General features: G+C 40.5%; 1 protein-coding gene across 2 annotated transcripts in view; it reads left to right on the top strand.

Moving 5' to 3' along the window:
• Positions 1–18836, top strand: part of SLC25A13 (solute carrier family 25 member 13) — a 185544-nt gene that overhangs the window by 135282 nt on the left and 31426 nt on the right. For both annotated transcript variants that reach the window (XM_038556877.1, XM_038556876.1), the window contains exon 14: positions 14741–14881. In XM_038556877.1, coding sequence (XP_038412805.1) covers positions 14741–14881 — 141 coding nt within the window. The remainder of the gene's footprint in view (positions 1–14740; positions 14882–18836) is intronic.

The following is an 18836-nucleotide window of genomic DNA, read 5'->3' as shown; positions in this document are numbered from 1 at the left end:
AGAGCAATCTTAACTGCAGCCCCCTACAAGTATGGCCTTATCATTCTTATCATTGTTGCCTGTATTCCCATTATTATGATGATTCCCATATGCATATTTTTATTCCTGTTTGTATAGCTGTGTATCAGATACCATGTTTGAGCCAAGTTTTTATCACTCACCTTTTTTGCATCACATTCAGTTGAAGTTAATCTTTATTATTTAAAAAACCGGGTGCAGACACTGATGTGTCTACCACTTAGCTTAAGACATCAGACTTGACAAATGTTGCTGGAGCCCCTTGTATTTCTGACACAATAGATTTTCCCTCCCTCATCTCCCAGGAGATAACCCTGTCCCAAAATTGGTGATTTTCATTTCCATGAATGTCTTTATACTTTTTATAGGTATATCCCTAAGCAATATAAGTGTTTGCTTTTGGAGGCTTCATTCTATAGGAACAGCTTATGATTCTTACATTAATGGCTTTGCATTTTTTCCCACTGGTGCAACTCATGTCCTTTGCTTGCAAGAAAAGAACAGTAAATGGGAATATTGCATTCACGTATTATAATGTGACAGTGAACATGCCTGTGATAGATGTGGATTTATAGGATTTTATATAGATATAATTGGGACAGTGTATTTATTTGACCAATTTTTTGTAACTTGGAGTTTCTTCCTTAGACTAAAGTCCTTTTTTCAATCTCACCATTTAAACTCTTGCCCAACACTAACTAGATTTAAAGTTATAACCCTCCCCGCTGCCAACACACATGCTCCCTACCTGCCTTACTGTCCCCACTGCTTCCTAACGGGAGTGATTTCAGCATTTCTTCCATCATTGAGGAGGAGAGGTGTTCTGGTTATCTACTGCTGTATAGCAAGTCATTCTAAAACTTGGTGGCCTCAAACACCAGTTTTGTTTCTTTTGTTTCAATAGGTAGACTGAGTTCAGCTGGACACTTCTCATTTGTGATCTGCATGTGGTTATAGGCAGATAGCAGCTGGAAAGGCTGCATACTATATGATTCCAACTCTAGGACATTCTGGAAAAGGGAAACTATGAAGACAGCAAAAAGATGAGTGGGAGAGTACTAGGGGTGGAAGAAAAGGGGAGAGATGAACAGGAACTCAGCCACAAGTGACTGGCAGTGATGCCAGTGAGTCTGTTGTCCAGAGCACCTGCGGTGGCTTCGCGCGTAGCTTGGGCTTTTCAAACCTTGACAGCTTGATTCTAAAGGGGGCTTCCCCAAAGTAGGCATTTCTAAGAGTTCTGGGCAGAAGCTGCATAAACTCCACCACTATCAGCATCCCCCAGCAGAGTGGTATATTTATTACAATTGATGAGCTTACATTATTCAGTATCCATAATTTACCTTACAGTTCATTCATGGTGTTGTACATTGTGTGTTTGGACAAATGTGTAGTAACATTTATCTGTCATACTAATAATCAGAGTATTTTCATAGTGCTAAAAATTCTCTGTGCTCTGCCTATTCATCTGTACTCTCCCACTCATCTTTTTGCTGTCTTCATAGTTTCCCTTTTCCAGAATGTCCTAGAGTTGGAATCATATAGTATGCAACCTTTCCAGATTGTTTTCTCTTACCTAGAAATATGCATTTAAGGTTCCTCTGTGTCTTTCTTGGCTCGATAAATCATTTCTCTTTAGATTCAATTATATTCCTTTGTCTGGATTTACCAGTAGCTTACTTATTCATTCTCCTGCTGAAGAACATCTTACTTTCTTCCGGGTTTGGGCAATTATAAATAAGACTGCTATAAATATCCTTGTCCAGGTTTTTGTTGAAAATGTAAATTTTTTACTCCTTTGAGTAGATAATCAAGGAGTACAGTTTTTGGATCTTATGTTAAGAGTATGTTTAGTTTTGTAAGAAACCTCCAAACTTGTCTTCCAAAGTGGCTGTATCATTTGCCATTTCTACCAGCAACAATTGAGAGTTTCTATTGCTCCATGTCCTTGCCAGCATTTGGCATTGTCAGTGTTCTGGGTAACTTTTTATTTTGCTGATCCATTTCTTGTCTTCTTCATGGTGTTGACTTCTTCAAGAATTCCCTTCATGTTCTTGCTGGCCATCTGGCCTCTGTCCCTAATAGATGACCCTCAGCTTCTTTTCATCATCAGCCACAGCTGATTAGTGCAAGTAGCTCATTTGGTATTTTGTTTTGTTTTTTGTTTAATTAAGAGAGGAAATTTGATTAGCAAGCTTTGTGTGCCAGGCTATAGATTAGCCTTGAATCATGACCCACCCCCCACAGATATTAATAACTTTGCATAACAAATCATTTGTTTCAACATCTGTAAATGCATTCAAATACTTCTTGTATTTAGCTTGAATTCTTAAGTATCCCTTGAATAATAATGTATATACTTTTGTCATAAAATTTACCCAAAATTTATGATCGAGCTTGAAATCCCTTGAGGTTTCAAACCAAATCATATAAAACCAGGGAAAAAACTTCCTCCTAAAATGAACACATATGCTCTGATGATCAGCTGGTGAGTTAGGTTGCCTGAAGTGGATTTAAGTCCTACTTCTGCAGGCTTTCTCTTCTCAGGGTTTTCTGTGGAGATGTGGTCTCACAGTGTAGTTTTCTTAAGACAGAAGTTTTATTTATGTGTGCAGGTGTCTGTGCACATACCCTACTTATAAATATAGAATGCTATGAGCCTCAATCATTAAGTTCAGTTTCTGTGAGGTTGCTCCTATGTGACCTGTCAAGTAGCCAGGATTTATTATGCATTATAATGATGCTGTGGAAACAAGGTTATTATTTTTTTAATGGTTGCACCCTTATTTCATTAAACTTGTAGTTTAATGAAAATCTAATGGTTAGTTACATTATTTTCAGAGGTTATCACTGTTATTATTTGGAATATTCTCTGGGAGGTCTTTTTGCATACCCCCAAAAATGTTAAGCCCATATTGTAAATCAATCTTCCTCCCTCCCTTCCTTGTGTTCTTTATTTCTTCCCTCCTTCCCTTCTTCTCTTTTCCCTCCCTCCCTTCCTTCCTCATTTGTCAGTGGCAGTTTTCTGGTTTGATAAATGACTTCCAATAAGATTGAAGTGAATTAAGTTATTTTTGCTTTCATAAGCTTTATTTTTATTTGTATTACTTTTCATTCATTTACAAACTTAAAATTGAACCAAATACATATTTTAGTCAAGACCATATCACATTTTGTTTATTTCAATATATGTTATAATTGCGCTTTTTAATTATGAAAAAATGGCCATATTAAAGCTAAGGTAGAAAACAAAGCAAAAGAAACTGGTCATTATTTTTCAATTCTAATTATGTAAGTTTTCTTAACTTATCCATCCATTTCATCCCTTTCCGTCCACTCTGTTGACTCTAAGGCTTAGAGACTGTGTCAGGTATTAAGTAGCACCTGTTATGTTTGTCATGTATGGTCTAGCTTTGCCACTTTAGGAGCTCTTCCTTTGTAACTTTGTGCTGTCAAGCTCATTACATCCTGGGGATCATGGGTAAATGTTTGCCTGAACAAATGCTGAGGATAGGACCCATGTCTCACTGTTATGCCTGGGCGCCTAGCATTGTGTCTGACATATTGAGAGAGGTTTAAAAATATTTATTGATTGAATAAATGCTTGACTAAGAAGGTGTTGATAATGAGGGTGGTATATGTAGGGTAGTGATATAATATACTGGATGCTATTAACTTAGATACAGAAGTCATTTGAAGAGGCAATAACTTCAGGGATCAGAATGTGAAGAAAATGATGGACTTTAGGGAGCAGCTATAACATGCCTACAAATTCATACCCAGGATGTTTCATAAGAAATGTTTCCCATACCTCAGTAAAGGAACCAACCATTAAAAAGGTTCTATTTATTTTGTCTTCATTCCAACCCCTAAATATATATAGAATCCTAGGAGCAGAATAAATGCAAAACACCTGGGATATTTGATATAACTTATTTTTTTTGTATATTTTTTTATTGGAGTTCAATTTGCCAACATATAGTATAACACCCAGCGCTCATCCCGTCAAGTGCCCCACTCTGTGCCTGTCACCCAGTCACCCCATCCCCCTGCCCACCTCCCCTTCTACCACCCTCTGTTCGTTTCCTAGAGTTAGGAGTCTCTCATGTGATATGGCTTATTTATGGTTTATGTTGATAATAGAAAGTGTTTTATTGAGTGTTTAATATGTGAAATGATCATGTCAGAATCATGAGGGAATTATATGAAAGAGTGGCTTTAAGACAAAGCAGACTAACACTGAGATCCCTCTGCACACCTATTAGAATGGCTGAAATCCGAAATACTGACAGCATGCTAATGAGTGTGTGGAGCAGAATGAACTCTAATTCATTGTTGATGGAAATGCAAAATGGTACAGTCACTTTGGAACATAGTTTTGAGGTTTCTTACAAAACTAAACTATAAGATCCGGCATTTGCAGTCCTTGGTATTTACCCAGAGGAATTGAAAACTTCTGTTTTTAACAAAAATCTGCACAAGAATACTTAGAGCAGCGTTATATCTAGCTGCCAAGACTTGGAAGAAACCAAGATGTCCTTCAGTAGCTGAATGGATAAATAAACTGTGGTCCTTCCAGACAAAGGGATATTATTGAGTCTAACAAGAAATGAGCTATGGAGCCGTGAAGAGACTTGAAAGAACCTTAAATGCATGTTAGTAAGTAAAGGAAGCCAATCTGGAAAGACTTTATACTACATGATTCCAACATAGAATCCAGAATAGACAGGACATTCTGGAAAGGCCAAAGCTATGGAGACAGTAAAAAGATCAGTGGTTGCTAGGGGTGTGGGAGGGGTAGAGAAATGAATAGGCAGCGTTCAGAGGATTTTTAGGACAGTGAAAATAGTCTGTGTGATATTATTGTGGTGGATAGATGTCATTATACATTTGTCCAAGCCCCTAGAATGCACCAAGAGTGAAAGTGTAAGGTGCACTATGGACTTTAGGTGATCCTGGTGTGCTGGTGTAGGTACTTCACTTGTAACAAGTGCAGCACCCTGGTGGGAGTGTTGAGAGTGGAGAGGCTTGCATGGCAGGGAGGGCAGCGGGCAGATGGGAAATTTATTTGTAAACCTGGAACAACTCTAAAAAACAAAAGAGCCAATAAGTAGCAAAAAATGCTAACCAGGACAGTATCTAAGTTGGAGGCTTCTCCAGGAAGCCCAGGAGGAAGGCTCATCACATGGTGGCCAGCAGGTCTTCTGAAACATGGGACTGAGGCAGCAGACTGGAGTAAGAAATCTGCTGCCTGGCTCCTTCTAGGAAAGCCCTTCCTCCAGACTTGCTCTGAACTTGGAGCACAAATAAAAGAGCTGCCTGAAGGCACTCAGAGTTCATCAGGACGGCCTGCCTAGCTAAGGGCTGCTCTTTGGTGGCTCAGGAATGTCATCTTATACTAGGTGCAAGCCCCAACTGATGAGAGGCCCTTGAGACAACCTGATGTCTCTTTTCTATTTTCTTTCTTTTCCTTCTATGGCCAAGTCTCAGCCTTGTTTGACTCAACACAGTTCAAACACTAGGCCATCCTTCTGGTTATCTAATAAGTCGGGGAGGGATTTGTGATGATGTGAAAATACAAAGAAAGATTGGGCTACAGCTTTCATACAGTTAAGGTACTTTAGACATTGAAGGTCTGTAAATCATTACATGATTCTGGTAGTAGTAGTCAAAATAGACACGTATCACAGGCAGAGCCCAAATGTGAGCATATTTGACAGGTCTGCAACTTAATTGCTTTTTAATGTCAGTCAAACAGATTCCACTTTGGTTTCTTGGCTAGGCTTCTATAGGCCTATTAAAATCCTATGAAGTTGAAAATACGAAACTTGTAAAATGTGTAAACAGCATATAGCCTTTTCCCACCTTGCTATATAGTTAAGAAATTAATCAAATTTCCATTTGGTGTCTTTCAAAAATAAGTGATGAGAATCTATTCTCTTTTAAGATTTTGTAATAGTCTAGTTACAGATTTTTTATAAACAGCTTAATTTACATACCAAATCAAAGGAGAAGATCCTGTAGTGTTTCATGCTTAGAGATATACATTTAATCAGATAGCCTTAACTAGGCATATGTTTGCTATGGCAGCCATAACAAAATGCCACGGACTGCAGGGTTTAAGTAATAGAAATTTATTTTCTCACACTTAGGAGAACCAGAAGTCCCAGATCAGAGTATCTACAGGTTTGGTTTTCTTCTGAAGCCTCTGTTTTTTGCTTGTGGTTGGCCATCTTCTTGCTGTGTCTTCACATGCCTCCCCTCAGTCTGTGTGTTGCCCGCGGTTTAATCACCCCTGCAGGTTCCAGTCATACAGAGCTAGGGCTCACCCATATGACCTCATTTTACCTTAATTACTTCTCTAATGGCCTGTTTCCAAGTACAGTCACAATCTGAGGTGTATAGGGTTAGGTCTTCAACATAAGCATATTGGATGGACACAATTTAGCCTATAACACTAGGGGTTGCACTAAAGGTTCTTTTTTCAACTTGCACGGAAGACTCAACTTCTGGTTGTAGCAGAGTGATGACCTCTCCTGTGGGCACTGGGCCCAGCACTGTCCGTTCAGAGCTGGATAGAGGGTGAGGGGCCTCTTGGCCTCATGCCCCCTCACATTTGAAGTGAGATTGTTGAATTCCTGTCTTCAGTATTGCAAAGTACCTGACTCCTGTCAGGTACTGTATTTTAATGTATTTCATCCACTGCTATTTTCTGAATATATATATATATTTTACCTCTGTTATTTGTTTGTTTTTTAAAGTAAGCTCTGTGCCCAATGTAGGGCTCAAACTCATGACCCTGAGATCAAGAGTCATGTGCTTCACTGACTGAGCCAGCCAGGGACCTCCCTGTGATCTTTCTTTTTTGGGAGAGAGAGAAAAAGGGGGAGGGGGAGAAAGGAAGGGGTAGGAGGGAGAGAGACTCTCAAGCAGACTCCCCACTGAGTGCAGAGTTGATCCAGGGCTCGATCTCATGACCCTGAGATCCTAAACTGAGCTGAAATCAGGAGTTGGACACTTAACCAGCTGAGCCACCCAGGTATCCCCCACCGTGATCTTTATATAGGACAGTAATACCTATACTACATACAAATTATTTTCATGTCTCCATGTAGCATTGAGTTAGTAAGAGATTAAATAGAAAATATCTTGAAGCTTAGATTTCTTAAGAAATCTTTGTTTTTCAGTTTATCTAAATATCAAATACTGTCATCACTTGCACATTCATTTTATATGCAGTGTGCATCATTAGGCATTTACCTAGTGTAGACTTTTTTATAGGTACAATTTTATTTGTATCCAAATAATCAAAATAATGTATTTGGGTTTTAGCTTAAAAAAGCCATATTCCATAACTTCATATTAATCTATTTTTGACACATGTAAGCACACATTTTAGAATGTCAGTGTGCAATTAGATATTCTTAGCACATGTCATTTGTGAAAAGCACTTTAAATCTAAGTACATTCAATTGAGCATAATTAAAATATCAAGATACACATTCTTCATATACATTTTGCCACTTAATTTTTTAAGTAGCTATAAGTATCTACCATGTGAATTCAAATTAAAAGGAGGTGATTAAATACAGTTATATTTAATGCTTTTAGTTTGAAATCTAGCAGGAATTGCGCTACGTTAAAAAAAATACACCACTATGTTTTCTGTGGACAGCAGATTGATGACAGGATTTATTTATTTTTTTTTAAACGCAAGACTGTTAATAGTTTCTGAATATTCTCAAGACTGTTGCCTAGAATGGCTTGTGAGGGTGCAGATCATATGAAAGCATGTTTTTTCATCTTGTGAGTTCTTTTGATTTGACTCTCCAGGTCCCAAGAAAGAATGTTTGAGAATATTAGCTAAGTTAGGAAAGAAGCTTTAGAGAAAGGCTTGTTCAATTCCTGATGGGTGAAAGAAGGTGGATCCTGGGGAATTTTGAACATGAGCTCCTGAACCAATGTTTTAGGTAATGTGTTTCAGCTCTGGCTCTTTTCTGTAGCTTGTTAATAAGCAGATAGCCTGGGCAAGTCATTTTTAAGGCATATAACTTTAAAACCTACTTATTCACAATTATTGGACCTAAACTACATTAGGATCACTTTATGTGAAGGTCACTATCCTTGGAGTACTTGGAGACATCCTTGGAGTACTTGGAGTACTTTAGTACATCCTAAAGTATGTTGCCTCTCTAAATATTTGATTGCTCGAAGTTTTTTTAAAGAGTATATGCATCACTTCCCACAGTAAAATTATTTATGCCGCATCAGAAGTGTTAACAACGAACATAATCATTACATAACATTTGACAAGAGGAATTTAGGTGACAAAATTGTGAGCGGGAAGAAGAAATCAAGCTTATAGTAGCATCAGGTCACTGAGCAGAAACAGTGATGGAAGCCACGTTTCAGGTTCTTTGCAGACTCTCCAACCCATATCAGAGAGGAGGTATTAGAGGAAAAAAACCTGTAATTTTACTTTGAGCCATGAGGAGTGTGTCATATGAAAAATTAGAGCATTTGGAAATGATGATGCTTTGTGTCGATAGAGGCCTGTTCATTTGAGAGGCTTCGTGCTTGGGCTTCATGCTGACATAGTTGTAGCTTCCACAGTCCCATGTCCCTTCCTTGTTCCTCTCAGCCCTCCTGGATGCAAAGGTGAATTATGAAGATCATGAATCAAAGACAGGAATCACAACCGCTAAAACTGTCCTGGAGACACGAGCTTTGATTTACATCGGTAGCGAAAGGGACATCCGACACATGCTTGGGACAGCCTTAAAGGTCTAAAACAAGTTGATCTTGGATGGGAAGGGCATTTGTGTTGCTTTCCTCATAGCAGTCTTGCTACCTGGTCAGAAGAATGCGCACTGTGCCTCTTTTTCAGCAGTGGGGAACTTTTGTGCTACACCCAACCTAGCCTCTGTCTCCGTTCCTTTTGTGACCCATGGTGCTCATTTCCAAAATGATTTGCTAGTGTTGGGGGCAGTCCACACCTGAATGTAAGTGCAGAAACCAGTCCCATCGACAGAGTATGGTGAATGCTGTGCTAGTTATCTAGCCATTGCCATTTAACCAGCACCTGTAACAGGACCGGATTAACCATTTTTCAGTAACAAGTATTTTAGAATTAGAAGGACTCTCCAGCTCCTAAATTTTATTTGGAACCTGCTCTCCTCCTACCACACATGCACAGGAAGGTGCCATCTGCAGGGGTAACCCTAGTGTTTAGAGTTACGTTTGGGGACAGGCCCCAATGGTCTTCAGCCATCCTCTCTCATAGTCTCCTGCATGCCACATGCAAGCAACTGGTCGGTCCTGCTGTGCTGCCAGGATATGCAGTGATAAGTAGTGTGTGTGTCTGGCTTCCAGCAGGTCTGCTTTGAATACAGGCTGCACCTCACTAGCTTTGTGATCCCTGGCAGGTTACATAAGCTCCTTCACCCTTTCAGTCTCATTTTGCTCACTTACAGAACTGGCATAATATTACCCTCCTTATATTATGAGGATGGGCCAAAGGGGAGAATTCTTACAAAGCTCTTAGCATAATGCTGGTACCTAGTAAGCACCCTAAATGCTAGTGGATGATAATGTTGATCTCATCATAATTATCATTCTTATTAAAATTTCACTGTACAGATGTGGTGCTGGGTCTCTGCCCTGTAAGTGTGGCAGGCCCTTGTCACCGTGCCTTTGCGCCATTCTCTGCCTGGATTAGCTAAATCCTAATTGCACGCAGTCACCAGCTGATGTGTTATTTTCTTATATGCCGTACCACCTCCCCACATTATCCCAGCCAGCAGAAATCTTGCCCTCCTTTGAATTGCCATGGCAATTTGTCTGGACCTTAGCTCTTCTTGTATATTATAATTACCTTCTCCCATGTGCCTTTTTTTTTTTTCCTGTTCATAAGGCATGTATTTATTGGACCCAGTAGAAAATCCTTTGCTTGCTGGCTGTGAGGCCGTGTGGAAATGCTGTATAAGCTTGCTAGCTCTATCACAACAGGGTACCACAGACTGGGTGACTTAAACAACATGAATTTATTTTCTCACATTTGTGAAGGCTAGAAGTCCAAGCTGGTGTCAGCGGGGTTGGTTTCTCTCAAGGCCTCTTTCCTTGGCTTGATGATGGCTGCCTTTTCACTGTGTCCGCTCCTGGTCCTTCTCTGTGCACATTTGTGTCCATATCTCAGTTGCCTCTTACTGAGGTAGGACAGCAGTTATATCAGAGTGAGGTCCACCCATATGACCTTGTCTTAGCTTAACTACCTTTGTAAAGGCCCTAACTACAGTCTCCCTCTGAGCTACTGAGGGTTTTTACTTCAGTAGAGGAGTGTTGTTGGAACACAATTCAGCCCTTAACAGTTTCTTTTATCTTTTATGCCTCAATTTTCTCTTATGTAAAATCTGGAAAAAAATCCCTCTGAGAGGGCCGAAGCTAGGTAACGCATGCACAGCAACACCTCAGTAGCCAATGATGGGTGCTTCATGAATATTTATTACTTCACTCCTATTTCAAGCTCCTTGAGAACGGGAATGCTTTCTCACTCACCTTGTGTCCTTGGAGTTCTTAGGACAAACTTTGAGCACGATTGCTTATAAATATGCGGTGAATATTTATGATGTGAATGAGTCTGCCGTGAGTACATGTGTTTCTTTTTAGATGGATCCACATGCTTGGTAGCAACTTAAGGTTTCAGTAAGAAGGAGCATGCCAGGAAACCTGTAGACAAGTCAGTGTGCACACAGTAAATATAATGTGCACACAGAGCCAGTTCCAGTATAGAAAATCTTCACCTGTTCTACTTGCCACAGACTCCGGAAAGTCACAGGGAAGTATTTGTTGACAAAATTCCACAGGCACACACAGCAGCGTCTTTACACAGCCAGGTCTCTCAAGTGGTGAGGGCCACAAAGACATCATATACAATAGGTGTTCCTGTTGGCGGTCCTCAGATTCAGCTCTCTTTCATCTCACAGAGGAGGGACAGGGGTGAGGCACTGTGAATGGACAATAGGCCGGGAGTCGGGGGAGCAACAGCCAGCGTGCCGCTCAGTGATCAAGTCATGGCGATGCTCATGATAAGCATCGTCTCTTGGTGCCTTGGAGTCTCTCATTTCCTTCTAGCTTAACTCCAAAGGACTGATTCATCTTCAGAACCTCTGTAATGTGCCACTTTGAGTCTGTAAGCTCTTTCTTTCTGAGCCCACCAGAGGCAAGGAACACATCACTTCTTCTCAGTATCCCTACACTTTCTTTCCACTGTGCCTGTTCCCTGCAGCCATCTGAAGTGGATTTGACTTTTGCATCGTCCTTAGTGATTAGAATTCACTCTGCCGTGCTAAAAGAATTGGTATCTATTGATTGGCTTGGAGTCAGAGAATTGAGTATTAAGTTCTTATTTTGTGTATAACGTGAACTCTTACAAGTATGGAGGATACAGATAAGAGATAGGAGAACAGATAAGACAGCAATTCTGTACCTAACAATTGTACCTTTAACAATGGCACCACTTGGATATGTATAAAAAGTTTGTTGTGAGGTCACATGTAAAACATAAAATTTGCTCTCTGAAAGAAAGTGGAGAACTGGAATTAGAAATCATAGCTGTAAGTAAACCTGTCAAGCAGCCTCTCAGAATTCAAAGGGATCGTGGAGGTGACACAGTGAAGTGATTCTCAACTCTCACTGCACATCTTTATCACATAGGAACAGTTTTTGAAAGGGCAGTTGCAGAATTTCTTATTTGTCTAGAATAGGATTTCTAAGTCACTACTTTTCAAAACTCTGCGAGTGACTGTAACATGCAGCCAGGGAGGAGACCCACACATTAGGAGACCTGAAGAGAAACGTGTTTGGAGTCACTACTGTATTTCAAGCACCGTGCTGGCTGCGGTCCATTCGTCATCTCTTTGAGCCTCCTATTAAGTGAGGTGGTTTGATGACTAGGGACTGGGGCTCAGTCTGCACAGGGGATGCACAGCTGCCTCCCTACCCACTGTTGGTAGTGTCTGATGAGTATGCTTTGCGTTCCTGTGCTGTTCTTTTTTTTTTTTTTTTTTTAATTTTTATTTATTTATGATAGTCACAGAGAGAGAGAGAGAGGCAGAGACATAGGCAGAGGGAGAAGCAGGCTCCATGCACCGGGAGCCCGACGTGGGATTCGATCCCGGGTCTCCAGGATCGCGCCCTGGGCCAAAGGCAGGCGCCAAACCGCTGCACCACCCAGGGATCCCCCCTGTGCTGTTCTTCAAGATCAATGTACGCAGACTGGTTTCCATCTGCCCCTAATAGAGATGGCTCTTACCCACTTTTGAGCTTTTAAAAAATCAGCCTCAGACTGATTCCAACTCAGCAAATCTTCCTCGGCAGTTCTCCGATAAAATGATTTTTTAAATACTTAATTTTTATTCATTTCTGCAACTCAAGAGCTTGGGTCAAGAAGCACCAACACAGTCCTCACCGTGCCATTGGTGCTGTTGCTAAGCCAGATCCATTTCCTCTCTTCCATCGGCCAACCTTAACTCCTTTCATGTCTTGTGGAACAGTTCAGGTGCAAACCCACCCAGTACTGAAGGACCATAGACAGGCTGCAGGTTGGCCTTCCTGCCTACCTGCCAGTCATGGCAGTGTGGGAGCAAAGCATGGCCACAGAGAAGAGGGAGCCACATGTCTGGGTGGACCAGAAGAACACACTGGCCTCTGGCCATGTCCCTTCACGCTCTCCTTCCCACTTTACAAGGGCCTTTCTTGGGCCTTTTCATGACTCCAACCTAGGGTTTTTTTTCTACCAGGATTGTTTGGCCCACCTCCTGACAGTCACCTAGGAGAGCCAAAGGTGATGGGTGAAACCAGGAAATAAAGAGGGGTGGTGAGTGTGACAGTCAAGACACCAGACAGTCCTGCTGCCTTCTAAACAGTTGTTATGTGTGGAGAGAGGGGAAAACTTGGTCTGTTTTTAAGGACAAGTGGGTCTTAAGATACCAAGTTGGTAAAAATTGTAAAGCAGGTTGATTTATAGAGAATTAATGTGTGAACATATTTCTTTGCCTTTTTTGGTTAATATTGGCTATGTATATTAGATAAGTTATGTAGAGGTATTTGTTTTTTCTTTATAGAAGTAATATATGATCTATAGAGAAGAAATAAAAAATATAGCAGAAAAGAAAATAAACCACTTGTAATCCTACCACCTCAACAACACTACACTGGTGTATTCTCTACACAATGGTAAGGGATAATGGGGGGAAAGCTGTACATACATTTAAGCATGAGAGTTTTTGTTTCCCAGTGTATATATTGAACATTTTCCACAATATTTTTATTAGCAGTATAGTATCTCATTGCATGACATACTAAGATTCATATAATTCTTCCTTTTGTGTTGGATATTTACGTTGTGTCTAATTTTTTCCTCCTGGTGTTATAAATTATACTTCCCAGATCATCCTTGTAGCCAGTGTTGATTAGTACTGGCCGTTCTGTGAGGGCACATACATTGGTTAGTGGTATCAGAGGATCTAGCAAGAAGATTTGGACAATATTCGTCCAAATTAAGCTTGTTGTTACCATGATGGTACCTTCTGAGTTATAAAATAGCAGCACCATGTCTGTGGTCTTATGTGGTAACATCACTCTGTAATAAAGATTTTTAACTATACTCTGCATCAACCTTAGTTTGGATAAAATTTTAGTATATTTGTGACAAGGAATAACAATTTCAAGTACAGTGAGAAACTATGTAATTGCTTATAATAAATATAAGCTTAGCTTCAAAATAACTAGCTTAAAATTTCCCTTATAGGGATCCCTGGGTGGTGCAGCGGTTTGGCGCCTGCCTTTGGCCCAGGGCGCCATCCTGGAGACCCGGGATCGAATCCCACGTCGGGCTCCCGGTGCATGGAGCCTGCTTCTCCCTCTGCCTGTGTCTCTGCCTCTCTCTCTCTCTGTATGACTATCATAAATAAATAAAAATAAATTTTAAAAAAATTTCCCTTATAGTCCACTTTAAAGATTTCCACTGTTGATCTTGATGGTGGGGCACCCAGCCGCTGCTGGAATGAAATAACACACATTGCTCAAAGTTTGGGCCATAATTCATTTAATGCATATTTTTACTACTTGGACATTTATCTTATATGAAAAGAGCAATCTATACACAGGTAATGCATAAATAAAATTATAAGGATATGCAACTCCATAAAATGGTGTTTGATGATGGACCTGATTTTTTAAGGGAAGAAACAATAGCTTTCATCTAAGTTTATATGTTTTCTGGCAATTCTTGAATCACTGCTAGAAGTCCATCATGGGGGGGAGCCTTTGTCCTCGCTGTCTCCTAGTCTGACAAGCAGGTGCCTCTTTATTTGGATATTTTTTAATTTTCATTTTATTGTTGCTTTTGTGCCCTTGGCTTTGAGTCCTGTGACGGCAGCTGTGCTTCAGAGCATCTTTGTCATTCCCATGCAAGGACTTTGGGGAGGCAGGAGACATCTGTCTCTGCCCTTTTCCCTCTTTCAGCCTCTGAGTGAGGGAAATAGGACATTGGTAATCAAAACCTCCTTGGCTGTAACTGTATTTTGATTCAAACTTGTCACTGTCTTGACTGAAACTACAGTCTCTTGAAGATAGAATATTCTGAGCTCTGTGGAGGATGATCCCTCCCCTCTTCCTGACCCTTCCCCTCCTTTGGTCCTAAGTCTTTACTTTTTCTCTCTTTTAGGCAGGAGGCTCCCAGGTGATTTTCACAAATCCTTTGGAAATCGTCAAGATCCGTTTGCAAGTGGCTGGAGAGATCACCACTGGTCCCCGAGTCAGTGCCCTGTCTGTTGTAAGGGACCTGGGGTTCTTTGGGATCTACAAGGTAACTTCCCTTTTAGTTATTTATTTGATTCTGGGTTCACTTACTAAATTATAGAATGGAGTAAACTATGTAAATAAACTTCTCATTATCGGAGAAGGACAAACATTATATGTTCTCATTCATTTGGGGAATATAAATAATAGTGAAAGAGAATAGAAGGGAAGGGAGAAGAAATGGGTAGGAAATATCAGAAAGGGAGACAGAACATAAAGACTCCTAACTCTGGGAAATGAACTAGGGGTGGTGGAAGGGGAGGAGGTGGGGGGGTGAATGGGTGACGGGCACTGAGGGGAGCACTTGACGGGATGAGCACTGGGTGTTATTCTGTATGTTGGCAAATTGAACACCAATAAAAAATAAATTTATTATTAAAAAAACTTTAAAAAAATAAAATAAACTTCTCATTAGCATGAAATTGATTCCTCATGTTCCTCACGTTTAGCAGTACCTAAAGATGTTCTGCTGGGACCCATAGAGTCACCTTCATGGCCATTGTCAGAAAGCCATGCTTGAAATACACTAATCATGGATTAACTGTGATATGAATGATGCCCAGCCGTGTAGTTCTTTGGAGCAACAATGGCTGGAACTTTATTTGGGTTTATTATTAGTACAAAAACCTAATTCTCAGTGCTGCCCTCTGTGAAGGACAGATGCAAGGATCGATACCAGGGTACTGTTTTCTGGATAGACTGAGCTCAGTTCAAGGAAAAGCCTGTACCAGATGGAGAATTTATTTTCTGATCCTGTACATTCTGGCCCTGTCCATATGTATGCTTGTCATAATCATTTTGAATCTTAAACCATTTTTCCTTTTTTAAAAAAATTTTAAACCATTTTTCATTTAGAAAGCAGTTTTCGGGATCCCTGGGTGGCGCAGCGGTTTGGCGCCTGCCTTTGGCCTAGGGCGCGATCCTGGAGACCCAGGATCGATTCCCACGTCGGGCTCCCGGTGCATGGAGCCTGCTTCTCTCTGCCTGTGTCTCTGCCTCTCTTTCTCTCTCTGTGACTATCATAAATAAATAAAAATTAAAAAAAAAAAAAAAAAAAGAAAGCAGTTTTCCAGAATAATTGCAAAACTAACCTTAGAGAAAATTCTGGAAATGTGTTATTTATAGTCCTCTACCAAAAAGTCAAATTGGAATGTGAGAATTAGCTTCATATATGCCCAGCCATAAAGCTTTATCAACCATAAGTTGTTTACCATTTTTCAATAAGAAGGTTAAAAAAATTTTTTTCACAGCCAACTTGACTGTGTAAACAGTTTACTTGACTAAGTAAACCTTTAGAGATAAATAAACCTGAAGTCAGATGTTTACTTAAAATAGGTTTCATTTATTTTCCCATAAATATATAAAATCCCATCATAAGAGTTTTGAATCAGTGTTTTGATCACCGCTTTTTGAATCAGCCATTCACAAGGTCTTGGAGAGTACATTGTGTTCATTTTTATCCCACGCTGGCGAGGTGAAGCACTTTTGGACTCCATGTGCAGTATTGTCCCTGGAAACTATCCCACAGACACTTAACATTAGTACAGTTGTTTCTTTTTTTCCTATTCCCAGTTCATCCTGAAAGGACATCCCTGGTCCCATAATGTAACAACCTATATTGCTTTTGAGAGCAAACTTTAAATGCCTTGTTTTGACATCCAGCACAGCATCTGTGAGATCCTACCCCCAGGAATATTTTTTAACCTTTTTTTTTTAAGTCAAGTTTTTGCAGGCAATCTTGGTAAACATCTAGTGTTAGTAATAACTGAGGTTGTTTCAGAAGAATCTGCCCTTCCCCAGATGCCACTCTGTACTTCTCAAGGTGAAGTGATTGGAAAAGTATCCCATGATCCGAGACTCTGTTAGAATTGAATATAATGCAACACCTTCTTTTCTGGGGTTCATTCCAGGGGGAAGAACTTCCCTTATATTTAAGCAGATGTGGTGTTTAGGAATAAACACGCCGGTTTTTTAAGTAGCACTACAGATTCTCCATGTGTGACTGTGCCTAGAGCACACTGTTAGAGCTGTTTCGGTTCCCAGATTATTATCCAGCTGCACAAGGACTAGCCATATTGTCACGAAGCATAGCATTGATAAATTTGAAGAAAAATCATCTTTTCTAAATTTTTAGGCTCTTTGCAGACTGTAACACAATGAGGCAGCATGTCATTCTGACAAGATGCCAGGCAGTCTTTCAGCGGGCTGTCTGGTGAAAAGCACTTAGGTACTGTGGCAATGACTGCTATCGAAATGTCTCGAAAGATAAAATGGTAAAAACTTGTTTGCTGACACAGAAACGGAGACTGTTAAACTACCTGCAAATGATAGGAGACTGAGAGCCCTTTCCATCTTCACAGCATTTCAAAACCCAAATCCCCTGTAACACCCCTTAGGAGAAGTCAGGCTCCTGCTTTCACGGTTAGAACAGAGGCCGCTGAGGGATGGTATCTGTGCTGACATTGAGGCTCAGAAGTTGCTTTTGAAAGTTCCACTTTTATGCTATGATTGCTTTCCTGAAATGAGCAGGACCGCTCAAGTTTGAGCAAGAGACCTCTCCTATATAAAGTTAGTTTAATTACTAGCCTGGTGGTTTAATCTAGTTCAGAGGCATTCCACAGGGCTTGCTGCCGCCTTACAAAAAGCCTTACAAAACGCCGCTTTTGGTGTATTGGTAATTACCAAGTGAGGTCACTAACACTTTGGGCTTCTGGAAACTTGGTTTCCATACAAGAGACTGACTTGGCAGTCTCCTCCTTTCTGTGGGTCATTGGTGTCATCGGCTACATTGGCCGAGACTGAGTCTAGACCTCCCTTACTTAGCAGAGTTCACCTCTCTGCTGAGTCTGCGCCTCCTGTATTACCGCCCTGATGGTGTGTGTCCCAGCTCCCAGCCTCAGGTGTTGTTTCTTGGGAATATCTCTCCTCCTCTGGGCTGGCTCACCTCACCCACCCCCACCCCCACCCCACCCCCCATCAGAGGTCATTTAGCAATTCAAGATCCATCCCTGTCAGGCATTTCTGCCTGGTTTAATGTGATTTTGCTTCAGGATAGCGCTTTACATTGATAAAAGTTTTCTGTTTCTGGTCTTAGTTGAGTAGAAAAATGCAAATGACCTGGAGTGACCTAATACTTTAGAACTTAGTATGTGTCCCTGCAGGTGGATCTTTAAAGAGAGAACTACCATCCCGGCTGACTGGTAATCTGCCTTGTCTTTCCCTTGGGTCTTTTGTTGGCTGTTGTTAACATGACAATATGGGACCCAGGAGGGGAGCTTGCTGAGTGGCTCTGCCTGTGTGATTAGGCCTGCTGTTTAACCTCACCAAAATTGGACTAACCTGTCTTGCTATTTTTCTCCTGAATTGACTTGCAAAATACCCAACTATTCTGTGACTTCTCAGTAAATGGTAATTAGAATATTTGCTTTAGAAATACATTTACACCTGAAAAAAAAAAAAAGTGGATGTGGTAAACATTTCACATTCCTGAGGTCAGAAATAGTTTAGAGCAGATATAGTGAACTCTGCAAACAAAGCCCCCCTCTTTTGGTAACATTGAGAGAGACTGAGTCGGTGTGCAGCCCAGGTAGGTGATTGAAGTCAAGGCAGGATAATTGACTGCCACTGAAAGAGCTATTTGAATATAATGTGGCTTTATTTATTTTTTTACACAAAACTTGCAACATGTACTACTTTTCTAAAGAACATATGAGATTGCATTTCCCTATCCCTACATAAATTTTATTTTACTCTGTAAGCCCCTGAAGCATTAGTAAAATAAACTGTTACAAAAAAGAAAGTGGTATATGTCTTTTGAATGGTACCTTTTCCATGGGAGCCAACGGAGAGCTTTGATTACACTGTAGGAAGGGAGGGAAACAACATCATTTCACATTAAATGGCAGCACAGCTGATAGAGGCTAAAAAGATGCTTCCTTAATCAGTGGACCAGTTCACGTCTC

This window comes from Canis lupus, chromosome 14 (genome assembly GCF_011100685.1).
Source record: "Canis lupus familiaris isolate Mischka breed German Shepherd chromosome 14, alternate assembly UU_Cfam_GSD_1.0, whole genome shotgun sequence".
NCBI lineage: Eukaryota > Metazoa > Chordata > Mammalia > Carnivora > Canidae > Canis > Canis lupus.
This window is presented reverse-complemented; position numbering and strand designations above follow the sequence as displayed.